Source organism: Alligator sinensis, unplaced genomic scaffold (assembly GCF_000455745.1).
Source record: "Alligator sinensis unplaced genomic scaffold, ASM45574v1 scaffold49_1, whole genome shotgun sequence".
NCBI classification, from domain to species: domain Eukaryota; kingdom Metazoa; phylum Chordata; order Crocodylia; family Alligatoridae; genus Alligator; species Alligator sinensis.
The window spans coordinates 1,302,509-1,320,353 of NW_005841970.1; the positions used below are offsets into that span (position 1 = coordinate 1,302,509).

At 41.1% G+C, this 17,845-nt stretch overlaps 1 protein-coding gene across 4 annotated transcripts in view; it reads left to right on the forward strand.

Moving 5' to 3' along the window:
• The window catches only part of KLHL2 (kelch like family member 2), a 113,184-nt gene that overhangs the window by 43,756 nt on the left and 51,583 nt on the right, over positions 1 to 17,845 (forward strand). For all 4 annotated transcript variants that reach the window (XM_014518616.2, XM_025200551.1, XM_025200552.1 and 1 more), the window contains one exon: positions 6,116 to 6,278. In XM_014518616.2, coding sequence (XP_014374102.2) covers positions 6,116 to 6,278 — 163 coding nt within the window. The remainder of the gene's footprint in view (positions 1 to 6,115; positions 6,279 to 17,845) is intronic.

The window sequence follows — 17,845 nt, forward strand, 5'->3', positions numbered from 1 at the left end:
TTCCGGAAGGCACTCACTATTCATTCATCTGGATGCTGACTTCAAAGCCTTGTCTGTCTTCAGGGTGAATGCAGTAATCTCATTCATAGGCATCTCTGTGGCTGAGGCCTGTGACCCTGTATTTGGTCTCTTGTGTTTTGGGCTGTCTAAGATTACTCTTCTAATTTAGTTTTTCCCTACTGTTGCAGATGCCGATTTGTCTTCTGCATATAGCAATTCAAGGAAAGATGTCATGTGTCTATTTTTAGGCATCCATCATATTAATTATTTGTGTTGGCATTTTTCAGGTAAATGGCAAACAAAGTGAGGCTATTAGGTTTCTTTCTTTCTTTTTTTTAAGAGTTCTTTTTTCTGCAAGGTATTTAAGTGTATAAAAACCTAATTTCTGGGATAAAATGCTGCCAGGAAATGAGAGGAATTTTAAGATGCAAAAACAAATAGTGTTTCCCACCATTGTCATGTTTTCTTTTGTCCTTTTCTATGTGAGAGGCAATCTAAATGGGGGAGGGAACCACAGTATTAAGTCTTTTGTTTCTGCATCTGTTGTTCAGATAACATTTGTAACAAATGTTAAAAGAGCAGCAAGGACCCTCCAGCCTCTGGCCATGTGGAAGAGCGAGGCAGGCTGCAGGAACAAGAGGTTGTGTCAGATGTCACTGCCAAGAGGCGCCCTTCTGTGGCCCTGCAGTTACTCCTGAGTTCTTGCTTGACATACAAAACTTCAGCAATTATGGGGCCAGAAAAGGGTTAACTCAGCTCTTGGCAGTGACAGCACTGTTGTAGCAGTGTCCTGTTCTGCTTCCCTGGCATGGAGGCTCCCCTGTGGGGAGCAGAGATCAGAGCAGCACACAGGTAGGGGGTAGGGCCTAAGTTGTGGCATGCCTGCCAAAAAGGTTGGCCACCACTGCTGTAGCATGTAGGAGTCTTAGTAATACAAATTAGTACTGCCAAGTGATGGAGTCCAGGTGAATGGATTTAAATTAGCAAGCCGCAACCTAGATTTAAATATTGGTCTTTTTTTGCATTACTTCCCTAAAGTAGTGTTGATTTGTCATTGGTTTATATAAGACATGTCAAATTACAGCCCAATAGAGGATTTACAGTAAGTTGGCACTAAATATAGTGCATTTTACCAGGATATAATTAACATCCAGTTATTCAGTCTTAACTTTTTATGTTAAAAAATGGTAAACTTCATTTACTAGTTAGATTAATTATTTCACTAATTATTTGTGGTACATTACTATTTGGATGAAAATCTGAATTCTGTTAAGATTATAACCCCCCTCCCTCAGCACTTTTTAAATTATTCTTAAACTAAATAAAATTACATTAAATATGCTAGGTATAAAAACCCCTAACCTTTATAACAATAAGTTTTTCTCTTTTAAAACCTTCACCTATAAGCAGAAGAATTTAGTGAATTTAACAGATTTGCTTCTGGTCCTTATCCCTCAGGATTTTGGAATTAATGCATGTCAGCCTCTTACAAATACTGTATAGGTTGGAAGACAAACTTTCCTGCTGCTTTAGCTCCCATTGGTTGCTTAACTTTGCATAAATATGCTGAGCTAACCTGAAACAAAGAAAATATTCTCTGCACCTGTAAAAGAGACTGTGGTTCCAAGAACATGTTTAGCATTTCAGCAGACTCTGGTTCCAGTTCCTTAGGGACTTTTAATTAAAAAAAAAAAAAAAAAAAAAACCCCACAAAAAACCCCATCCTATTTCTTTCATCCCAGCTTGGGTGTTCATGATGCCAGTATTTCTTGCAGGGGTGGGGAGCACAATATGCATGAGGATTTACTCAGTCTAGCACCTTCTTAGTTAAACCTTGCTTCATGACCAGAAACAAAGTAACGAAGTAATAGCTGATAATAACAAATTTAGGGGACAAGTCTTGCAGAGACATTTCCCAAGCTCATCTCTCATTCATAATCCATAGAGCCAAACTGCTTTTAAATTAAACAAAAAAAGGGGGGGGAGGGAAGCTTTCTCTGTAGCAGAGAAACATCCCCAGTGAGGTTTCTTCATTGGAGACTCAATAGTGAAAGAATTTCATGATAGGAGATAGAAACAATATATTACATACTAGTGAAGGCAACTGGGCATGTGGTACTAATATAATCAGGAACTGGAAATTGGACTCTTGAGTTGATCCATCTGATTGGATAGTATCAGGATAGGTATAGTGCCTCTAACTGGGAGTGAAAGGAGTGTCTCATTTTACAGGGGTGCCTATGTCTCATTTTAAATATTTTCAGCTGACTTGAAGAACACTAGAAGGAAAACTGTCACTGAAAAATGAGGCATTTAGGAGTGAGAGTTAAAGGGAATGGACCAGGTAATCTTCATCAATGATCTTTGGTTAGGAAGTCCAACATTCAAATAATCCACCCTGACTTTACAACAATTCCAAGTCTTACCTGTGCTACTTCAAGCTGAAAAATACGTGTAAAGTTTCTCCATCATTGTTTACAATGATACCTTGTAATCATGGAAGCTGGTTAAAAACAAAGCACAAATAGAAGAATTTTTTTTCCTTTACAATCAATTGGGAAGTTACTCACTGTTATCACTTGCCTTTTGGAGCAATTTGTTGTTAAGGAATAAAAAGGGAATGCTACAATGCCCTCTACTGGTCTGCTCCCAGAACAGCGTTCTGGGTGGAAGACCAGAAAGACTGACAATGAGAGGAGCAAGTACTGAGCAGTGAGCTTCATTCTGACTATTTTTGATATACTTGTAGTCATAAGACTCTTTTTCTTACCTGTATCCTCTGTCTCTGGATTCAGTGGTGTGAATACTTAAGTTACCCCTTTTTGATAATGCTACCTATATAAAAAAGCATTTAAAATGTACGATGACTTCATAGCCTTAGGGCCAGTAGTTCTACAGGTGCAAAGTTAAAAATAGCTATGCATTATCAGAGTTTCTGTTGCCTAGTAACAAGAGCTAAGCATGTAAATCTAACTGGATAAATTTGATTAATTTAAGTTTTTTTTCTTTCTTGCAGTTTATACAGAACGTATTGACATTTTCACACATTTTGTTTTCTATTTAGCTGAAATGCTTTAGAATCTTTTATTCTGGACATCCATTGATATCTCTTTGGTCACCTCGCTCCTAGCATTTGTTTTCTGCTTGGGTGAACAGGCATGCATTCTGGTATGAATATTTGTGCAAGCGAGTTTTAAATTTGTTCTGACATTGAAATCTATAATTCTCTAAATTTTTTGGTATGGCGATTTTCCCTTTGTTATGAAAACTCATTTAAAAATATCAAGTTTTCAGGGAATGACTTGCTCGTCTCTACTTGTAACATGAATAAAACTGCAGACTAAACCCTGATCCTGCAAGTATTTTAGACGTGTGCGTAGCTCAGGGAAACTTCTCTTATTCAAAAAAAAAAATTAAAAAGCATATACATAAATGCTTGCAAGGTCTAAGTTCCAAATATCACAGAATCTTCACACTTGTATATATTGTGTCAATTAAGATAAAAGTGGCTCATTGCAGTCTTTTAATCTAGTGATTAGTGAACCTTCCTAAGGAAGCTAGGGTATGCAATTTTAAATGGTGATTAATGTGAAGATCTTTTTCCTTATTTACTATTTGAATTAGATTCAGTAGTTTATTTTTTGCATGAATATCATTTAAAGAGCTGATGATCTCTTTGTTATTTTTGAAAGACTGTGCTTAGCACCTGTGTATATGTGGGTTTATAACACTTTTTTTTTCTCCTTCCTTTTTAACTGTTGATAGTTTCATACATGTTAGGGTTGGAAGGGACCTATTAGATCATCGAGTCTGACCCCCTGCCCTGGGCAGGAAAGAGTTGGGCAGGAATGAGTGCTGGGGTCACATGACCCCAGCCAGGTGTCTGTCCAATCTCCTTTTAAATGCCTCCAAGGAAGGGGACAGCACCACCTCCCTTGGAAGCATATCCCATGTTTTGGCAACCCTCACTGTAAATAATTTTTTCCTGACGTCCAGTCTGAATTTGCTCTCTTCCAGTTTGTGGCCATTATTTCTAGTTATCCCGATGGTAAACATCATATCCCCTATTTCTTGCTGACCCCCGCTCATGAGTTTGTAGGTGGCCACAAGATCACCTCTCAGTCTCCTCTTGCGGAGGCTGAAGAGGTTCAGGTCTCCCAGTCAGTCCACATAGGGTTTTTTCTGTAGGTCTTTAACCAGATGAGTGGCCCTCCTCTGAACCCTCTCCAAGCCATCCACATCCCTCCTGAAGTGCGGTGCCCAAAACTGGACTCAGTACTCCAGCTGCGGCCTGACCAACGCCGCATAGAGGGGAAGTATCACCTCCCTGGACCTGCTTGTGATGCACCTACTTGCGCAAGAAAGGGTGCAATTAGCTTTACTTATTACCCCATCACACTGGTGACTCATGTTCATTTTGGAGTTGACTATGACTCTGAGATCCCTTTCCACAGTTGTGCTACTTAGAGTGGTGCCTCCCAGGCTATAGGAGTGTTGATGATTCTTCCTCCCCAGGTGCAACACATGACACTTAATCCTTGTTAAACTGCATCCTATTCTGTTCCACCCACTTCCCCAGCCTGTCCAAATCATCCCGGATTCGCTCCCTGCCCTCTAGTTTGTTTACCTGCCTCCATAATTTGGTGTCGTCAGCAAACTTGGACAGGGTGCTTTCTACTCCCTTGTCCAAGTCACTAATGAAGATATTGAATAGTACCGGTCCCAGGACAGAGCTTGGGGGACACTGCTGCCTACATTTCTCCAGGTAGAAATGGACCCATCCTCCACCACTCTCTGGGTGCGTCCCGTAAGCCAATGTTCTACCGACCAGACTGTGTAATAGTCTACATTGCAACTGTTTAATTTATTTATAAGAATTGGGTGTGACACTGTCAAAGGCCTTTTTAAAATCTAAGTAAATAACATTTTCCTCTCTTTCTTCATCCAAGCATTTTGTAACCCGGTCATAAAATGAAACCAGGCTAGTCAGGCAGGATCTGCCTGCTATGAACCCATGCTGATTGCCCCTTAGCATTATTTTACCCGCTGGTCCTCCACAAATGTGATTCTTAACAATTTTCTCAAAGGTCTTGCAAAGGATAGAGGTGAGGATAACCCGTCCTATAGTTACCTGGTTCCTCCTTCCTCCCCTTCTTGAAAATAGAGGCCACATTGGCCCTTTTCCAATCCTTTGGGACCTGTCCTGAGCCCCACGAGTGCTCAAACAGTTGTGCCAGCGGATCTGCTATGACTCCAGCTAATTCTCTAAGTACCCTAAGATGAGGATCTTTAATAATCTTTAAGAGCTGATAATCTTTAAATTGGGCTATACTGCAGTCCTACTGTTTATTTCCCACCTGAAGTGGTAGCCTTAGGATTTCAAATGTGATAGCTGAAGCAATTGCATTGATGCATAGTTCTTAGGGTTATTACTGATGGTGAAGAAATTAATAAATTTCTGGTAAAATGAGGTTTAGACAATGGACACGTGTTCAGTTGCAGCTCTGCAAATTTCTGGGAAACTTGCAGCTCTAGGAAAATGTGGCAAGGGGTGGGAGGCTATAGGCACTCTAGCTCCCTGGCTGATAAGCTACAAAATCACCTGGGGAAGAGGAGCTGGCTGTCAATGATTAGTTGGCAGTGGCTGAAAAGCAGCAGCTGCCAAAGGGAGACCTCCATCTTCTCACTTCTGCCAGCCCTGGAAGTGCTGCTGTTAGAGCCCCAGCTCTTGCCAGGGCTTTGCAGTGTTGGTGAGAATTTCCTCATCCTAAACCTTCACCCTTTCCCCCTGTCTTCTTGCCTGCCAACTCCACCTGTTGTGATCAGTAGAGAGAGAAGATGGGGGTGGAGGCATTAGGGTTAAGATGAGGGAATTCTTGAGACCCTGCCACTTCAGCAGTCCCAGGACTGTTCAGGGGGTAGTATGACTACAAGGTCATTGTGGATGAAAATGAATTAATACTTTTTTTTTTTTTTTTGCCCCTAGCCCCAACTCCTATAGTTGTGATACTTTTCCAGTCTCTTACTTTGTGTTAAATTTATTAGGATATTTTGGACTGATCTAAATTCAAGTACAAATTCAGATAGAGTATTAACCAGTTTTTGTTTCTCATAGGTTCTTCTCCCAGCAGCTGGTCTGTTACAGTTGCAGGATGTGAAGAGGACTTGCTGTGAATTTTTGGAATCCCAGCTTCATCCGATCAACTGCTTGGGGATTCGTGCATTCGCAGACATGCACGCATGCACAGATCTGTTGAACAAGGCCAACTTGTATGCAGGCAAGTAATGCATCTTCTCAGGTATATGTTTGTACCAAGATACTTTCTCTTCTTGCTACTGAAGGCTAATTTTAGCCATGATAAAATGTAATGGAATTTAATATCAGAGAGTCTTCTGGTCAAAATGTTCATTATCTGTTCAAAATGTTCGTTTCCATTTTGGCCCTTAACTGCTCAATGGGGAAGTGCATCTTCATGTTCTGTAATCTTGATAGCTAGGAGCCAAGAAACTAATAACTAGCTGTTGTTCATAGTTATAATGAGTAATGGATAGGAATCTGTTTTGGGGTGGCGTAGCATGAAAATATAGTGCCAACAGAAATGTTTTAAATCTTCAATCATCTTTGAAACAATTAGTGAGTACATGGCTATGTTGTAGGTGTGCTTGTTATGGCTCTTTTTGAACTTGCTGCCACAAGTGAAACTCTTAAATGTATTGCGGAAGAACATGCGGGATGTTCCACATAGTCCGTGTCCTGCTGGTAACTCTCAAGTGACATAAAAGTAACAAGAGGAAGTGAGGCATAGAATGCACTGAATGGATGTTGTGCTGTGCTTCTTTTTCCAAAACCCTGTCTGGCCTGCTTAAAGTTTGAACTTCTGCTGTAGAGTACCTGGAGAGTCCATTTTTTAGCTGATTATAATATTCACTACTGCAAGAGACATGCTGTCTACCCATTCCCCTCTATCTGTGAAGAACGTTGGCCTGATCATGGTGTTTCTCTGAGCTGTTTAGAAGTTATTCTAAACGCTTTCTGCGTTTTACTGATTCTAATTTTATCATGAGTTAATTGAAGATGGACTTTTTTAAACTGTGGAAAGTTGTCAAAGTTTGATAGAACTTTCGTTCTAAAATGAGGATCTCATGCCGTTTCACTAAACGCAAATCCCATTTTGGATTACAGTATAGATAACAGGAATGGTTGTATGCAAGATATATAAAGTAACTATTCTGTTCTAATTGCCTCTGGTGAAGACATCAGCCGGAGTACTATATCTTGTTTAGGGCACTACATTTTAAGGAAGATGTAAACAAAATGGAAGGAATCTAACAGGTTTAGAAAACAGCCAGTGAGAGAAGGTTGAAGGAATGAGTTTGCTTAGGGAAGAGAAGACCGAGGAGATATATTGGGAGACTTAACGTGTAGAAGTTTCTTGAATGAAGCAGTAGCTAGGGATGTTGTGGGATCCCCTTCATGAATGTTTTAAGAACAGCTTAGAAACATTTCTATTAGGGAAAGTCTAAGTTTACTTGATTCTGTTTCAGTACTGGGAGTTGGACTAGATCAGTGGCCAGAACCCTTTTCAGGTTGAGGGTAAGAATGACCCCGCTTGGGGCAGAGATGGGTGGGGGCTAGGACTCACCCATTGTCACTGTTTCTCCCTACCACAGGGCGTTGTTCTGAGAGGGGCACTTCTTTACCTGGCATGTTTTCCTGATGCTGTGGAATATAGTAATTGTCAGAATTGCATTATAGAACATGTAAAAAGATGTCCTAAAGATATAATTTAACCTTGCAGTAAATTTTATAGAACCAAATAATTCTAGTAAAACAAACACTTATCTAGTTGGGGTAAGGCATCTCCCCTTACTTACTACTTCAACGTAATGAGGCCTTGATACCAGATTTGGGCCTGAAGACAGAAATAACCAATAGCTAAATAAAAGAAGTGTTGATATGTCCTTGTCTGGATTCCAGCTTATTAGTCAGAATGGTAATGTGATTTGAATATAGTGCTATCTATGCTTTAATTGTATCCAAATACTAGTGAATACTAAAATAGATTTGAAATGTTTCCAAAACTATATGGTGCAGTTGTCATGTGTTGCAAGTGACTTGCTAGTGTACCTCTTTATCCGGAATTTTAGCTGGCTGGCAGTCATGCATTGCTTACTGTCTTTTCAGGATCTCTTTGCACATTGGATCAACGTATCGGAGTTAGTTTCCACCTAAATACTGTATCTTTCATCTTCTTCACTACTTTCCTCTATATCTGACAATTTCTGTGTTCCCCTTGTCATTCAGGTTTCAGTGTTCTCCTTGTCAAAAAACTTAACATCTTTTAACTCCTCTTGGATACAAGGTCCTACAACGTTTTGTTTGTTTTTCTGTGTGTTATCACCTTTTTCTCCCTGTAATGACCATCTCCACACCTTTTATGTCACCTACCCCACCTCTTTTGCAGCACTAAACTTGCTACTTATAATGTTACCTTCCTCCTTCTGCTCAGATGCAAGTACTATTTCATTGTTCCTTCTTGTACTTCAGGCTCCTTGTCCTCACCTTTTAAAGTTCAGCATAGTTCTGCCCCCATTTATATTTTTCCCTTCATATTTTCTGACTCCCATTTTCTTTTCATCTTGGCTTTATTTTTAAACCGTCTTCCTTCTCTCCATATCCTGACCATCCCTCAGCCCTGGGACCACATCAGAGTATTGATGGTGCCCAGGCAACCCAGGCAGGTGTTCCCGGGGCTTCAGAGTCCTGATACCGGAGTACTTGCCCGGGGTAGCCGGAGGCAGCCCCAGGCTGACCATGCTCTCCTGTCATAAACCTAATAGACATCTGCCACAATGGAGCGACACAAATTGATACCACCTGTGTTGCGGCCACAAATTTTGGGCCTTCGTGGTGCATTGAGGAGTATGGATGTCTGCTTGTTTGTCTGTTTGCTTGGCCTTTGTCTCTCCATAAACATTTTTATGGTGAGACAGGGCAAATATCTGTTTCAACCCTCAGCTATTCAGAATCAAATGGCAAAATCTAATTGCTTGGAGACAAAGTACTCACTTCTGCCATAAGACTTCCTCAAGGGAGAATGTTAATAGGTATTGCTTCATTTTGATTCATTGTTAGGTTGGAGTGTAGGCACTTTTACAGTGTATCTCTGTTAAATCAGCAGAAGTCAGGGTAGATTTGCATCAGGGTAGACTAAATCAGAGATGCAAAAGCTTTAGTGAACCAAAGCTAACTTCATTAGATGCTGGGAAAGGGTATGGACAGAGCAGTATATCAAATAGAGTGGTTTGAACACACAAGACAAGGAAGGCAGAGGAGGGACGGGGAGCACTGCAAGGAAAGGCAAACAAGTATCAAACCCAAAGGGACAAAGGGCTCCAAAAAGCTAATCCAGGTAATGGAATATGAGTCTGTAGTCGCTTTTTAGACCATATTTAACACACTTCAGTCTGGATGATTTCTTCTTCTGCAATTTTGCATTCAAGTTTGTTTTTACTGAGAACAGGAACTCTGAGGTCAGCAAGGCATGACCAGGGAGGTTACAGTGTTCTTCCACAGGCTTGCGGGTCTTTCTGGAACTGACATCTGATTACCAGTCATTCATTCTTACATGTACGGGCTGCCCTGTCTCAGTTAAATAGGTCTTATTTTTCCTTCTTGCCAGAAAAGTTCATCCTTATTAACCTTTTCTACCTAGATGTCCTAGTTATCATCTTAAGTATGAATTTAGATATTAAAAAAAATACTTAAAGGTGTGGCTAGACCCTGACTCCATGTGGTGCCCAACAACTAGGAAGATGACGATCCAATTGCTCATGAATCCTGTTACTTGTTAGCCAGAGCAAGCAGGGAGCAAATGCTGCTTGCACCCATTGCTTGCAAAAGCTTTATTTAGAATGGAGACAGCTTCGGGCAAAGGTCCCCAAAAAACTAACAAACTGGGGACCTGCCTTGAACATTAGTTCTTTTTACATTTTACACACCTTGGTTCATACATATTAATATTTGTTCTACTTCTGTTCCACCCATTTCTCCTCCCATCTCAAGCTCCACCTCTGTTTACTGTTTACTTCATTAGCATGGAATTGCCTATGTATTTCCTTCATTTACGTGCCTCTGCTAAGAGCGCACATGTAAGACTTTGGCATCCGCTTCTCTCAGTCACTTGCTGGTTTTTTCTGGTTTCTTGCTGACTCCTTCATCTGCAAGGTCTTGCTTCTACTTTATCTAATTTTGAAATTATGCAGTGTTAGTTGTAACGTTGTTTGGCTACCCCCGGCTAGTAGGTAACTACTGTGACGTAATTGGATTTGCTCAACATCGTTTCACTTAAAGTTGCATTTTTCAAGAACGTAACTAGGATGTTAAGCAAGGAGTAGCTGTACTTTGACAGAGCATAAGAGTTTGGTCCTTTTGATCAAGGGTGCTTACTGCTTAATCACTATATTGTGGAGGCCTTCCACATAGCTTTTGACAAACACAATTTTAGCAATTTAAAGACTAATGTACTCTTCATCTGCTTTGACTAAGAATAGAAAATTTAAATCTGTGGCTTTCAAAAGAACCGGTTTCCAAAATGAAGAAAAAATTGAAAGTGAAATTGTGGTGGGATGGGTTTCTATCTGGGTTCTTACCAGTCTGTCCAGGACTTATTCAGGGAAGATTTCACAGTGGTATGTTGGCAGAATGATCCGTTTCTTTCCAGGAGACTTGGGAAGTTAAACAAAGAGTTACCTTTGTGCTAATGTATGTTCAGGCTCACTTTTTCATTCAGCTGAGGCAGCCTGGGCACAGCTTTCACCAAAGCTCAACACCAGTGATTTTGATCTGACTCCCTATGTGGTAAATGTGATCTAGGTCAGTGGTTCTCAAGCTTTTTTGTACCAGGACCCATCTGTAAACAGCAATGGCCAGTGACGACCCAGTGCGCCTCATTTCCGACCCACTGCCCAGGCCTCCAGTGTGTGGGGTGGAGGGCTAAGGGTGGTGTGGGGCACGGGAGCTCCAACCAGCCCCTTTCAGGCTGGAACTCTGCCAGCCTGCAAGGGAAAAGCTACGGTTTCCCACGTTTTTCTCCTTTAAAGGAGAATCCATTTTTAAAGTTTGTTGATCCGTTTTTAAGTGTGTTTGTGACCTTTGCGTATATTCTTGCAACCCATGGGTTGAGAAATGCTGATCTAGGTCATGCCCTTTGCAAGGGCTAGTTTTGTCCTGGAGCAATTGCATGGTTTCTGCCTCCCATTATCACCTTGTTTGTGGTCTCCCAAAAGTTGCAGGACACTCAGGAAAATTAAGCCAACCCTGTATCTTCACCTTTTCAACCTGACTGTGTGTGAAAGTTTTGCTCATCTTCATTCAGTTTCCCTACCTGTACATGTGGGTGTTATTGGAAATGCTTGTAGATAGTCATAATGCACGTACTCCAGTGTGCTCTGGAAAGTACAATGCATTTTCAATGTTAAATCATGAATTCAGAGGCAGTAACAACTCTTTGCACCTACTAAAATGAAGGGGGCAACTCAGACATCCGTGTACTTATTTCAGGCTATCTATAAACTTATGATATATCTGCATCAGTAGTTCTCAACCTTTTTTAGACTCTAGGCTGTAAGTGAAAGGGTGCTGGGTCAAAAGGGAATGCTGTGGCTTGCAATTTCATGGTGTCCTACCTGGGAGGCCTGTAGAACTGGGGCAGCTGGGCATGTCTCAATTGTTCCACCCTGTTCAGTGCTGTCAGCCTGCCATTTTCAGTGTGGCCTGAGGCAGGACCCAGCACAGTTGCTGCATTAAAGTAGAAGTGGCAGAGGCACAGCAAGGTCCTGTAGAACAGGGTACACCAAGGGGCAGCCCCTGGGGAGCTCGCGCTGCAGGACTACTGTAGTCTGCTGCAGAGCAGATCAGAGTTGCACTTGGGGTGCGGGAAGAGAGGTGAACTTGTGGCAGACTTGCCAAAAATGTTGGCCACTACTGCTTTAAATGATTCCTCAGTCAGTCCATATAGCTGTGTCTTGTGTAGCTAATGAGCACTGATAGGTGGAATTTTCTGGCATTATTGCCTGTGATTTGGATAGGTCTTTTTGGAGAAGTGTTTTGAAGAGGTACCAAAGGGATTAAAAAAAAAAAAGTTTGCTCAAAAATGAGTGACAACAACTTTAATTTCTGAGATCCATCTACAGATTTATATGAAATAGCAGTAGATATTTTAGAGCATATATTTAGACTCTGCCTATTGTCATCTCCTGAATAAATAGAAATGTTGGGGAGCACAAAGTTAATTTTCATAAAAACGCAGCAGATCAGCTGTACTACCTTTCAGGCTTTTCTTACTACAGAGGTTCTGCCAGTCATTTTCCATTCAAGAGCACTTCACTAAATCACTGGTTCTATGTACTCCTGTTTCATTTAGAAAAGCCAGTTCAACTGTAAGCAGAAGTTCATATTAGAGTCACGAAGCCCTGGAATTATCTTAGTTTACTGATGTGTAATTAATTCACAAATGCTAATTCACAGTTGCTAATTTTATGCACCTTGTACATAAAAACACACATTATTCATTACCATAAATGACTCACGAAAGGTAAGCCTGATATTCATATTCTAAAGTCAGCAGGGCAGGCATTGCTACCTCTCTTCTGTTTGGTATAGCTAACCATTTGTTGACACTAGATATTGAACATGCAGAGCAAATGGCAGAATCTCCAGCAAATATAAGGAACATCTAGTAATAGCTTTAGCTCCATTTCAGTTGCTACTTTTTCTTTTTCTCCACTGCTTCAAGAGTTCTTGCACCATCAGTCAGTCAGCTACTGAGTTCCTCCATACTGCTGTAAGCCATGGACCTTGAGGATTAGTTATCATTGACAGCCTGCAAAATGCCCCCTCAGTGGCCCAGTACAATGCAAATTGCTCCTCTTTTTGTGGCAAGATTAAAATGTTCAAACTCAAGTGTGACTTGTGCCCAGACCATGAAGCAGAAATGTTGGAGGGCATCATTGGAGCTGGCCTCTGCAGCCTGATTTTTGTAGCTTCTCAGGGTCACCATCTTCGTCTAGTCCAGCAGGAAATTGGCCAGGGATATCTTGCTTCTTTCAGCTGCTCAGTATGGGATAGAGAAGACGGTTGCAGTCTTGGAGGAGTCCAAGTATAACATGCCGTAGTGGGTGCTGGGGGCAGCAAAGAGTGGTCACGGTTGGAGGCAATCCAGGAAGGCATAGAAGAGAGGTCTTTTTCATCTCCTTCTTGAAGAAAGATGGTGGACAAAGATGGTTATGGCTAAGACCCTTTGCAGCATCCACCACTGTTGATAGTCAGTTCTTCAGAGAGAGCGAGAGACATAATATTGAAATCAATTTTTGCCAATTTTGAAGGCTGGAATGCTAGACCTGTGGAAGATTAGAGCCTGGTAACTAGGTAAAATGGTTAACTTTTTTTCCTTAAAGTTCTGCGGACCATTTCATTTTCAGTAAAGCGGCAATTGTTTCTATCATGAAAATTTCCAAACAACACTCTACTTGCCATCTTTCTTTGATCAATGTAAGGTCTTGAATCTGCGAGAGAGACAGGCTAATATTTCAGTATACTAGGTTTAAAAAAGAAAGAGAAAAAAAGTCAGCACAAGGTTTTGTACAGAAGGAGTACAAAAACTATAGGGCGTTACTGCTAAGTGATACTAGGACTCTTAAATTTTCTAATGCTTGCCATTGTATTGCAAGTTTAATTGAATTTGGTGTTTATGACTCATGCTGCAGTTACGTGGTGTTCTATGGCCCCTGACGTGTTAAGTAGTGACACACATTAATCGCATCTTAAGTAGTGACCTGGCCATGTGTTCGTTCAGGTAATGGTGTGATAACATCAGGAATAAGTGATGAAATATAGTTAATAACTTTGTTGCTCTTTCTTATTATGCCTTTTAGTTGCCTCTGGAGCACGCAGGACTCAGTGATTGGAGCTTCTGGATGTTGTGCCCCCACAGCTAGGAGCCCCATCCATGACTGGAGCTCCCAACTGTGGGGATAGAGGGAGAGGGGGACATCTTGCATGCCTGTGACTCTGAGCCCCACCAGTGATCAGAGCTCACAGCTGCAGGAGTGCACTATATGCTCCTGTGGCTGGGAGCAATGTTAGGCAATGGGGCTCCCAGCCACAGGAGCAAAGATTTTTCAGTGCAGGGGAAAATGCCCTACAGCAGCAATATGACAGGATGGCATCTAATGCCTGATCCCACAGTCACAGCTCTGCCACGCAGGAATGGCATGGCAGAAAGCACGATCGTTGGGATCATGCATCAGATCTCATCACACATTCTTGTTAACATCTGTCAGTGGCCTGTGAGAGCGCTGGTTTTCTAACATGGTTGCAGAGAACCTTACTCTGCAAAGGCTCAAAGTGTAGAAGACAAACTATTCTGATATTTTCTTTTTAATATTTAAAACTCATAATTTTGAGGGAGAAGTCTCATGATTTTGGAACATATAGGTTTGACAATGTTGGATTGTTATTTCAAAGTAAAATGCCCCTAGCTGTTTTGTGGCTCTGTTAGAAGAAAGTATATGGAAATTTTGACCATGTGGTTTTGTAAGTATTATATTGTATATAAATATAGTAATACCTACTGCCTTCAATGTAAGAATGGTTTTAGATGCATCACTGTTGACAGGCTATTTAAACGATCCTTTTCAGTGTTCTTTGCTTTTTGGTTCAACTGCAATTTCATTTGCCTTCTGCCAAAAGGATATGTATCAAACAGTTAATGAAGTTTCCTTGGCAACCAGCTAACTAAAGAGGCAGTTGATTCTACCCTAGCTTTTTTAGTAATTAGAATTTATGCAGCCATCTACTTTAATGGAATTCTTTTTTTTTTGTGTCTAATATATGTGGCTTTAGGTAACTAAGGTTTGCTTGTTACTGAGCAGTGCTCAAGAATTAGAACCCCTGGAGGATCTGTTGACTGTCTTCGGTTGTTAGTTCTAATTTCTTTCTTTTATAGGGCCTTTCATCTGCTTACTCATGGCTTCATACCTTATTTTATGCTTTAAGGCTGCCACACATTTGAATAAAAGCTGGTTAGAAACCAGCTATAGAGTTGTTGCATGTTTTCAAGCACTAACTTTGTAGCTTGTTGGCTCTTTTTATAGGTGGGATAGTCTTTTATTGTGTGACAATTGCTTTCATGTGTGTCCAAGTTCAATTTATTTTATGATTAACCAGTTAATTGTGTAATGTGTGTGACGTGTAACCGGAGCCTATGAAGTTAAAGCTGGCATGCAGTAAAACAACCTCCTACTTCACTTTGTTCAGCTCCTTTTCAATACCTTTTTTCTGTAGGCTTTTTCCTATATTGTTGACTTTTCTTAAGTTCTTGTCTTTGATTATTTTTACCTTCTGTATAGATTGCAAGGTCTTTTGGGTAGGGGCCATATCTCTTCTGTGGTAAAGCTCTCTAAATCTGTGGTACTGCCAGGGCAGACCCGGGGTGGGGGTGCGGCTATTGAGTCCTGCTTCACCCAAACTTTAAAACAATTACCTGGGAGGGGCAGCAGCATTTTTATATAGGCAGTGCTGAGAGAGTCAGTTGACTTCATGACTCATTATAACCTGATTCCTGCTAATCTCTTCACTCATCAGGTGGTAACGACCCTCTCTTCTTTCTAATTGTTTTGATGTTCCACTGTTCAAACTATCTTTTCATATGCAGTTTTGCTGTCTGTTAGCCAGGTACTGTCTGTCTTCTATTTCATAGCCCTGCAGACTGTTTTTAGCTCTAGCCAAAAACTTAAGTCCAGTATGGCATTATTAATTCAGGTGTAGAAAAGACTGACACTGAATTATTAGAAGTACTGGAGGAGACCAGATTTTTTCTGATGAATCTGAATAAAAGATGTAATTTTAACTTTAATGAATACAGGACTAATGGAACAATATCCTTTGACTATTTTTTGCCTAGTTTGTGTGCTTTAAAGTTAATATATTATCCAGGAAATCAGTGCACATTCCAGTAATGTTCTATTTGTTTTTGCTTTAATCTTAAACTAAATAACGTAGCACTAGGCCTATTAGTAAAGCTTTTAGTTTCTCTTTAACCGGAGAAATATGTTTGTTGCCGTATGTGTAATGATGTGCCACACCATCTGCACTCCCTTCTTTATAATTTTAGATCTGTCCATGGGTGCTACATAAATCTAAATTAATTTTTAGAAGCTGCTTGTCATGCTGTTGATTAGAGAGAAGACCAGTTTGCTTGAAAGTTTATATATGGTTACCCAGTTTTATTAAGAAAGAATAAACCTGGGCATCTGAATTACAGCCTTCTTAAAAGTTTGAATTGGGTTTACTGAAGGATAGCCCCTTCCATTGCTCTGCTTCCTTGCCCTCCTACACAGCCTCTTAGTCTATCTCTCTCATGTCTCTCCTTGACTCATCTGTATCCTTGTTCAAGCTATATACTTTTGTTGCCAACCATCCTCACTTTCTAAGATGTTTTAAGATATAAAGCTTTATGTACAAATCCTTGTGTAGTTTAAAGAAGACAAGAGGTAGGAAATTTTTCCAGGCCCTTGCTTTGCTTTGAGAGCAATTTTATTTTCAGTTTCCTTCTGGACCTACACATTGATAGAGGTGGAAGGCCAGGGCAGGGTGACACCTTAACGAAAATGGGCTCAGAGAGGCACGAACGTTCATAAGCAACAACCTACTTAATCAGTCCTTTTCATAGTGTCAACTCTTCCTGTTCTATGAAGCCAGCAAACTTCAGAAACTATTAGTATGTAAAAAGTGCTCCGAACTTAATGGTGTCCTTTGCTGGTCTGATGTTACAGGCAATGTATATCCCAGGCAGCAGACTTTTCCTTTGTCAGGCACTACGAAAGCAGGTTGCCTACAAAAGCTCATGACTCTCTGAGGGTATGTACAGGCATGAGGGAGATTACAGAAAGGTTAGATTGTCTTGAAAATGTTCACCTAATCTAATTTAATTAGCCCAGGTAAGGACCTTACACTTAGATCCCTAGTTAGGTTAATCTAAGTGCAAACTGTACAGAAGTTTAGGAAGGTTAGATCATTCTAAATATGGATGTCCTGATCTAAGTCAGGGGTGTCCAACCTTTTTGAATGTGGGGCCGGATCATGAACTTTTTATCACCCACTGGGCTGGTGAGCCATATTCAAAGACCTCAGAGAAAGTGGTATCGCATCAGGAAGTGATGTCACGTGACCTTTGACACCAATGAAGTTGCAGGTAGTGACAATGAAACGGGTCTAGCCAGGTCAAAACTCTCCCTCCCTACGTGCTGCTCCAGATGGGACAGATCCACCTCTGCAACTGTTCAGGACAGGATACTGAGCTAGATGGACCATGGGGCTGACCAAGCATGGCACTTTTTACGGTCTTACGTTCAGAAGCTCTTATGTCTTTGGCTGAGCTTCCAAACTATGGCTGAGATTTGCAAAAAGGGGTAGATAGGCATGTTACAAAGTTGTCACAAAAGATTTGCAGCCCTCTAAATCCCATTCATTTTAATGGAAGTCAGCCTTTTGACTCAGCTTTGAAATTCTCAGCCCAAGGTGCCAACTAAGTAAGTCAAATTATATTTTGCATTTCTATGCAGTGCATCTATGTGAGGCTCTCCAAGCATTTTACAAACATTAAATGAACCTCAGGATGAGCCCAGCCAGAGCAGCAGGGGCTCATCTGCGCTTTTTCCCTACCTGTGCTGGTCAGTCCCTAGCGGCACACGGCTCCGCCGCCACTTCTGCTGGCCAGTGCAGACCTGGCCGGCCTCCTCCCGTCCCCAGACGCACATGAGAAGCAGCCCCCTCAGGGCTTCC